Source organism: Pollicipes pollicipes, unplaced genomic scaffold (assembly GCF_011947565.3).
Source record: "Pollicipes pollicipes isolate AB1234 unplaced genomic scaffold, Ppol_2.1 Scaffold_7261;HRSCAF=8764_pilon_pilon_pilon, whole genome shotgun sequence".
Classification (NCBI taxonomy): Eukaryota; Metazoa; Arthropoda; class Thecostraca; order Pollicipedomorpha; family Pollicipedidae; genus Pollicipes; species Pollicipes pollicipes.
Genome location: NW_023597054.1, coordinates 30,622,349 through 30,631,429, shown reverse-complemented (window position 1 = coordinate 30,631,429; position 9,081 = coordinate 30,622,349). Strand labels below are relative to the sequence as shown.

General features: G+C 48.3%; 1 protein-coding gene across 1 annotated transcript; it reads left to right on the top strand.

Annotated features, from left to right (window-relative positions):
* The first annotated feature begins 586 nt into the window (after positions 1-586).
* LOC119111292 (neuronal acetylcholine receptor subunit alpha-7) lies at positions 587-6,132 on the top strand. The gene is made up of 3 exons (XM_037235108.1): positions 587-613; positions 4,952-5,106; positions 5,931-6,132. Exons 1-3 carry the CDS (start codon positions 587-589, stop codon positions 6,130-6,132), a joined length of 384 nt encoding a protein of 127 aa, XP_037091003.1.
* Positions 6,133-9,081: the final 2,949 nt, after the last annotated feature.

Genomic DNA, 9,081 nt, shown 5'->3' with positions numbered 1-9,081 from the left:
TCCACTACTAAAGATTTAGCAAAACGATGACACGACCTGCGCATCTTCAAAGCTTTTGTTAGCACATTCATATTACATATACCTGTAGCGTGTTTAGACTCCCCTTGGTCTCATGCGATGTTGGGTTCGCTGCAATCTGGTTTACGCGGTTCGGGCCATCGGTTGCCTTGGCCGATCAGCTGATCGTTCGCGCCATTTTCATTCGCGCCAACCTGCCTGTCGTCAAGCGCGTGAAGTCCGGTGCGGGGATGAAAATGTTCTGGGCAGCCAGTTAAGTCCCTAAGCTGTCAGAGAGGGAACCCCACCCACAAGAGACTCCTCCGTAGCCAGAGCGTCCCTCGGCAGTTAGAAGGGCACGGATCAGGTTAAACGGCTCGTGAGCGGCCAGAGAGGTTCTGAGTACTCGGAACGGCGAGCGGCTAGTGCGGCCCGTGAACGGATGTTGCCGATGGGGCTTTACGTCACACGGAGCTTCTGAGGCCATATGACGTCACCTGCTCAAATGGCGTCACCCTGGCAGGAAGGGCGGGCACCGGGGAGATCGAGCCCTGTGCGTCTGGTTTTCCTGGCGCGCATCTTAACCACCATGTTTAAACGGTCCAAGGTGGCCGGGGTAACGCCTAGGTTATTTTATGTGTTCAGGGGACCTGTAAATGACAGACGGGCCCAAAGTAGCTGTTAAGCCCCTAAAGCGGCCCGAGCGCCTACAGTGACCAGTTGGGATCCACTTATTTGTAACAGGGGCCTTCTGGCTGGCAAAATGAGTCCCAGTGAGTAGACAGAGGATGAGCTGTACTCATTCAGCACGGGCATTTTTCTTCAAGCTGCACGCAGCAAAAAAAGCCCTGTGTACACCTCCACAAAACCCCAGATTTTGCGTTGCAGGGGTCAGGGAAAATGGACGCCCCTCTATCCCCCATATCACAACGTATCTCCAGCCACGACCTCAGTCGTGGCTACATGGTTTTGACGGCAAGTTCAGTGGGGACCCAAAGCAGCCAGAACAAATGTTGTTGGCTTAAAAATTGCTTGGGGCCCAAAATGGTCCCTGACTGGCAAGATAGGTCCGTTAAGAGCAAGGTCCCTGAGCGGCAAGAGGGGCACGAAGTTGGCATTCAGCCGTGGGTATTTACTGAACCCCGGAGTCAACAGAGTGCCTCTGACCGGTCAACGAGTCCATCGAGCAAGCAGGAGGACTCTTGGGCGATGGAAGGGGCCTCTCAGTGGCCAAAAGGGCCCTGAGCAGTCAAGAGCGCCCCAAGTTTCCAGGGGATTTTGAAGATGACTGAATCACTCTAACGACCCCAGCTGTCCCAGTTATCTGTCATTAAACCAGGTCTTCATGATGCTAATACAAAAATTTGACTCACAACAGCTGCACAAACTAGGAAATTGCACTGAAGCTTGTTAATCGCGCTACATCAGCCGGCCAGATCTCTCTGAACAACATAACAACACATTAACCCTAGCCTTCATCGCAGAGCCGGTGGTGTTAGCAAAAACAGGAGCGAAATTTATTGCACTTGCCTCCATGCAAATGTCACGCTAACTGGCGCAAAACAATTATGCATATTAAGAAGGACTGCAGAGTGACTACCTTTCAGAGCTTTCCTTGTTACGATAGGGGTGCTGTCGTCAGGAAATGGCCAAAACTGCTCTCAGAGAGAGCCAAATGTAAACTTTGTACTGAACTCATATGAAAGTGGGACCAAAATCCCACAAAACTACCCTCTATTTGAAGTAAAGCTCTCGGCCTGATTCAAATGGAAACTTGGCAAACTGGGGAATATGGCAATGGATATGGCAACTCTTCAACCACCTCCTCATTGCCCACGTTCCCTACACCATCCTACTCCTCATCTCTCATTGCCCCCCCCCCCCCCCCCAATAGCCTGCAGCATTGGCTATCGTATCAGTCTCCAGCAGCCAGGATAATACAGGGAAAATGTTGAACTAGATGTAGTTGTCATTTCAATGCTACCAAGCAGCAATGAAATGATTGCATTTCAGGCAGAGGCTTGGTTTTCAAAGCTAAGTGTGGGGGATGAACAGTGAAAAATATGCAATTTTATCCAAAAATATCTGTCTCCTCAGATTTGGCAAACTTCTTTGAACAGAGCGTGCTGTCGCGATCCACCACGAAGGAAACTCACAGCACAGTGTGCCGGAAAAATACTGACGTGTCGGATGTGACGGAAACTAACGCAAATCAAAACCATAACACATGCCGAGAACTTTACTCTCCGCCGACAGTGGTGGCACATGTGACCCTGCCATTAGGCCAACAGCGAGTGATGTACTGGACACCCCAGTAATAACAACAAGAGTGGTATGATGAACGGTATCAAGACAAAGCTTGCCGGATTCAGACAGGTTATTGTAGAAATAATATGCAGAATGCGGCTTGAAGCGGACGAGTGAACGGTTCAAAACTATGAGCATGCTTTTGTCGGCCCCATATGATGTACGGGATACACACTTTGGAATGTTGAGAGATTTAAAGCAGTGATCGCGTAACATTTTGAGGTGTAAGATTATATGTAAGCCGGCGGTCAAAGCATGCCCCAAAGTATCTGGCCACAGTCTCAGTTGGAATAACAGAGGTGCAATGCAATGCTAGCCACGTTCAAGAGCGATTTAGCTGTCTCATCGGGCCCACTGGACTTTGTTAAAAAGACTGGTGTTTGTTGAACGAAGGTGGTGTATGAAGGAACTACTGAATGATTTTGATTGATCTAAATTCATTTTCTAAATTTATTGGTCAGAATAAGTAGCGTTTGGCATGGTGAGCCTTCCCCACGATGGTGTCGCCAGTGGGGGCGCAGCACAGTAACTTGGCCTCGCAACCTCTTTTTTTTTGGGGGGGGGGCGCAAAGGAGGAGTAACGCCACTGGTGTATTGGTCTCGTCAAGACTCTTTTACGCGAAGCAGCACTTGGTCTCCTACCCACAGTGGACTCGGCACCTTATATTGTTTTAGTCGTGACCTGAATTTCTTCGTTGTAATGTCTCATTATATCATTCTGTAAAATAACACACTTTTTGGTGCGGGATCGTTAATTTAGATGATGGGTCCAGTTCGGCAACAAAACGAGAAACGATTTTGAAAACAAAATACTTGCTTCGACGCGTATGGCGGATTCCAAGCTTAAAATATGTATTGTATCCCAGTATTGCAAAGATGGTTCAACGGTCCCATTTGGCCTCGGGCCTTTTTTCAAATACCGAGAGAGGACCTATCAACTCCAAAACTGTCGGTCGCCCTGTAACTAGGCTGACACTATCAAGCCAACGGCCAAATGGCCTTCTTTGACCAGCCAGATACGAACACTATGCATCAAAGGAAACAATGGTGTTGTTTTTAGAGGGAAAATGCCACCTTCTTGTACTTTTGACTTATTGCTAGATCAGACGAGTACAATTTAATCAGTACTGCCAGTTTTCTCTAAATCCTTCTGATCATCTTATAATTTTGATTTGAAGTAGCCACTCCTGCGGGAGAAATGTCCTGCTGAAGAAATCTCTCAGAAGTTTCTCTCATCTCCCTGCTCACCACTATAAAAATGCATTTTATTTGCATTGTTTTTCCAACGTATGTGCTCTGTAATGTTTGCAGCACACTTATGTGCGAAAATATTTGTGTAATACATGCTACGAAAGGTTGAACCACTCTGTTAGACAAAAGATATGCGAACATGAGACGATTACCGTGCGAATTCAACGAAACCTTTAACTATTGCCTTGATTTCTTTCTTATGCCATTTACTCCAGCGGGTGTTTTCGAAGTGCAGTTTGGCTTTGGGAAGCGCAGTATTACGTGGTCTATAATGACGCACTGGTTCAAACTTCCACCGATGTGCTTTTCGGTAAATGGCCCTTGCCACCCGCTGTGCCAATCCCGAACGTTCGTTTGTACTGACATGATTCAGTAACAGCTGACAGCGGCCCCCAGCAGATTCTCCCGTCGTCATGACGACGGCTGTCCCGACTGCGGGAAAGAAGCATACAATGTGCTGTTACATAACGTTGACAGCGTAATTTGGGCTCGAAAATGATGAAAATTAATATTCTCATTCTGTCTTTATGGTGCTGCAGTGACACTACCCAATGCTATTATTACACGGAACTGGTTCTGATGTTTCACTTGGGCACGTTTTTGCAAATGTGGGACACTCCTTTAATACCCCTTACACTTTTTGATGCGATTTTGCTGCCAAGTTTCAGTTTCGCCCAAAGCGCTGTACCCTATGTGTCTTAAAGCATTGAATTGCGTTCCTTCACCATTGTCGGAGAATTAACACCTTCGGATTTAAATGTAGATATTAGCCAGCAAGGGGGAAGTATATCGCCCAGTACAGCAAAAAATGATACCACTACGGAATGAGGTCCAACTTATTTTGTAGGATGGCTCGTTATTACTTTGTAATGTCGAAGGACAACCAGCCCACTAAATGAACTGACTGACCGACAGACCGACAGGCCGACAGACCGACTGACTGACCTGACTGGCCTGACCGGCCTGACTGGCCTGAATGGCCTGACTGACCTGACTGACCTGGCTGACCTGACGGACCATGTGGGTCCAAGCCCCTCACCCCACCACACTACCATGTAGGTCCCAACAGCCGTACTCTAGAAACATGGCCAGCGAATAGCCGAGCGCATATGTACAGTGCGCAGCTGAGCCAAGTGTTTAAGGCGCCAGGCAAACTAACATAGATAGCTCATTAATCCTCTATGTACTGTACCTAGTGGCGTTTGCAGGCTCTGTTAGTCTGTTCGCAGTGTGTCCGTACTGTCAATGGGGATGGGAGTTGCGCGTATGAAAATTGTCCCCATCGCAAACCATGGTCGCAATCATCGTTCCGTCACAAATTATGATAGTCCCCTTCCCCGTCGCAAACTCTTGCTGCGCCCCTGATGACACATTGCGTGTACCTTCGCTTCTTCAGGACGAGAGGAACCAGATCCTTACCACCAACTGTTGGCTGACCCACGTCTGGACGGATTACCACCTAACTTGGAACGTCTCTGACTTTGGCGGCGTGGAGAAGATTCGCGTGCCCTACTATAGGGTGTGGAAGCCTGACATCATACTCTACAACAAGTGAGTTAACAACAAGTTAGTAACAAGTAGTTGGGATGGCGAGCAAGTAAGGATTGCTGCGTCACTTGCCATTATTGAGTTCTTAACTGACACGGTTCCACGGCGGATCAACCAGGGATAGCCTATAGCCAGCCTATAACTGGAATGGTAGGGGGCGGGGATGTTGCATAGCTAGAGTGGCCGAAGGGAGAGGGGAGGGGTAGACAGAAAAGTGTAACGTTCACGGCTAGCTGCAGTCATGCCATTTGAAACATTTAAAATCATTCTCGCCAATACTGTTCATTGTTTCCATGACGCACAACACGCCAGTTATCTATTTGGCATCTATAGCCCAATTAGAGGCCAAATGGAAGTTACGTTTTCCGACGTGAATGTTAAAGCGGAGTAACCCGGGAAAAGGCTCTGTACCCGCCGCATTTGGTGCGTAATCAGAGAGATTGATTAGGCGTGTCGAAAGAATGACGTAACTTACGGACTTCCCTGACCCCGAACCATTCATTTGATGTTCGTGGCTGCGTCACCTGGCGTCTGATTTCGCGGCCGATTACTCGCGTCTAATGGCTACCACAGCCCACGCGTCCATAAACCAATCAAAGCAACTAACAGACCAACGATCTCGCTACCGCCTCATGTCCGCTCGCCACTGAATGAGCACGCGTGTGGAAGCTGAATGCATCAGCCGCCTGTGCCCCCCCCCCCCACACCGGGCCAGTGTGTATCCCGCGCCGGCGGGTCGTCTCTCGGTGGCGTCACCAGCCAGCTCCGCTGTCCGCCTGCCCCGACTCAGCGCCCTCCACCGTGACGCGTTCGCCTGCGTCCGGCAGCGCTGACTCTCAGTACACCACGGCCGTGATCAACACGAACGTGATCGTGACCAGCGCCGGCCAGGTCACCTGGCTGTCGCACGGCATCTACCAGTCGTCGTGCGACATGGACGTCGAGTACTTCCCGTTCGACATCCAGAGCTGCGAGATGAAGTGGGCCAGCTGGACGTACGACGGCTACACGGTACGTCCCCGCGTGTGATGGCGACGGCGGTCCTCCGAACTGACGGCGACTGACGGAATGACGACGGCCAGATAGGCACCAATAAAATCACCACATAGGCGCCCCAGTGTTGAGTTCGATGGTATTTGGAGTGGCATGACTGAGCCGTGGCACAAGCTGTTGCAAAATGAAAACTACGGTAGCGGAAGGCGAGTCACACCAAAATGTTAATTTTACTCTGACAGACGGCAGGACGCCACAACCGGCGCGTGACACGTGTCCTACACGGGAACATGTGGCTAACGTTTCCGGGTCAGAAATGTTGACAAACATGCGATTAGAGAGTGCAGAAATCACCGAGACAGGGCAACGCCGCCCGCGAGGCTCACCTTTGATTGCTTATGGTTAGCTTTGTACGCAAAGTTTAGTGCTTTGTCTAGCCTATTATCTAGCCTGCTTATCTAGCTGTTTTTGAAGTCCATCGACGGACTGGTAGCCTTAGTGGGCGTCCAGCGCCCATGCGCCCATCAGGTCACGTAAGGTCAGGTCAGACTGTGATGTCAGCAAGAGGATGGGCTTCGCTGTAGCTCAGGCCACGGTTAACACGCGGGAGTTGTACGGCCTGGTTCAGAGCGGTCACGGTCCTCACAGAACACAGCACAGGGCATAATGAACTGGTGTTTAGTTCAGAACACAGGATCATTAATCTAGCCGGCTACGACAGCTGTGTAAAGGACTCCGATGCCAGGCACCATCTAGCCATCATGCAAGTTCATATGCCATGAAATATGTTACCGACAACCGAGCTGGTCCAGAGCCACCCATCACAGAGGGTTCCCGTGCTGGGTCTGTATGAGTCCGACTGTCGTGTCGAGGGCTTCCTGGCTTGGAGGCCGAACCCGCTCTGGGTCAACGGTCTCGAGAGAGAGAGAGAGAGAGAGAGAGAGAGAGAGAGAGAGAGAGAGAGAGAGAGAGAGAGAGAGAGGAGAGAGAGAGAGAGAGAGAGAGAGAGAGAGAGAGAGAGAGAGAGAGAGAGAGAGGAGAGAGAGAAGCAGAGAGAGAGAGAGAAGAAGAGAGGAGAGAGAGAGAGAGAGAGAGAGAGAGAGAGAGAGAGAGAGAGAGAGAGAGGAGAGAGAGAGAGAGAAGAAGAAGAGAGAGAGAGGAGATTCGGCTGTACTCTCGGCTGATTTCTACGGGCTGACTCGTGACGCTTATCTGCCAGGCCTGCTTGTTTCAGCGTGACACGTTGGAGCTACACGCAATTTTATCGTAGCTGTGAGGCGCGACGGGCGACGACCGGTATTGTGATCGAGCAGAATTAAATCGTCGGGCGATCGTTTACGTTGAGCCTCTTGTCGAAGCTGAAATGTTACGATGACATGCGGCCTATGGCGTGCATTGGGGATTGCAAACCTGGCTAAAGCGCAGCGGCTATTTATATATATAATATATATATATATATATATATATATATATGTATAATTTTAAGATCAATATAGCACTTTAACATGCAGTCACAGGCACCGTATAATTATCAAAGTTTAGTTTTATGGTGTTCCCACCAAATACATGGTTGAGGCACTTGAAAAAAAAATATCATCGCATGTTGAATATTGGAACTTCAGACACACTTATGATCACTGGTAGTTTTGCATTTTTATCAATCAAGTTAAAATGTTACTAGTCCGGTAGTTTGCATTACGCGCAAGGCGGACATCCTGTCAGTTGATGTCGCAGAGTGTTATTTATGTAAGATGTGTGCTTTGCATGTTGAAGATAGCTGTCATGTCGGTGATGTAGTTATGCTTCAAGTATGGGCGAGGCGTCTTTGGTCTATGGTATGAGCAAATATGATAGTGTTCATGACTATTTCTGGTGAGTATTCTGGTGAGTGGGATGCTCTGGTGTATACGCGCACGTGTTTTCGGTGCCCCTCCCGCATGTGCATGGTTAAATGTTGCCTGACTCCAACTAGTCCCGAATGAGACTAGCTACAGTCAGGCAAGTGTAGTCTACTTTGGCGGGTTTCACAGTCCCAGACAGCGAATTGGAACAGTAAACTAGATTGGTCTGTTTTACCTTATCTTCATTTTAGATGGTGTTATTTTTCTTAATCCGAGACGATGCTTTTGGACGTTTTTGTAGCATATAGCAAACATTATTATTTTCCGTTGATCAATGGGGGCACAGTGTTTGAAGACAAAAGTCACGCAATGCTCTCTGATCAGTTTTTCCATGAAAGGATCAAAGTAATTTTGTGACAAAAAAAACTTCAACGCTTCATGATGATTGCAAAGATGAATTATTTTGTTTGGGAAATTTCTAGGAAGCGATCGAGCAAGGATTTCGTGCCATTGTCAACGCCAGTGTTGTGTAACTGCTATTGATGATCATCTGCCGTAGTCGGTCTAGCTAGCTACATGGGTCAAAACGTCTTTCCTGATGATCAAAATAATCTGAAACAAAACAATGATTGGCTGAAACAGATCAATGCAGTTTGCTGTTTTCAAGGTGCTGCCGGGACTACAAAATCTGCAAAGTTAGCTATATTGATCTGACTGTTACAAGTATCAGCCGTCGTCTACCCATGTACCTGGCGGAAGGGCACCGAAACATATGCACGTACACACTAAAGCAACCCCCTTACCAGAAATACGATAGTCACAAACACTACCATACTTGTGCACACCAATGGCCACAAAAGGCCTCGTCACACTTGAAACATTATGCATGAGACCTATTGCACCCATCATCGACATACAAAGCAAACAGCTCACACAACTAGCGTTCTACGACATGCGACTGATTGGATACACCCTTTCCCCGTAATGCGGGACTACCGGACACGTAAAATATGACTTGATTGGTGAAATGTCAAACCTTCAACCATCAAAAGTGTGTCTGAGATTTAAGTAGGTGGCGAACAAATGTTGGTTCTTGAATGCCTCGACCCATGATGTGGTGGGAATACTATAAAATCAAACCATT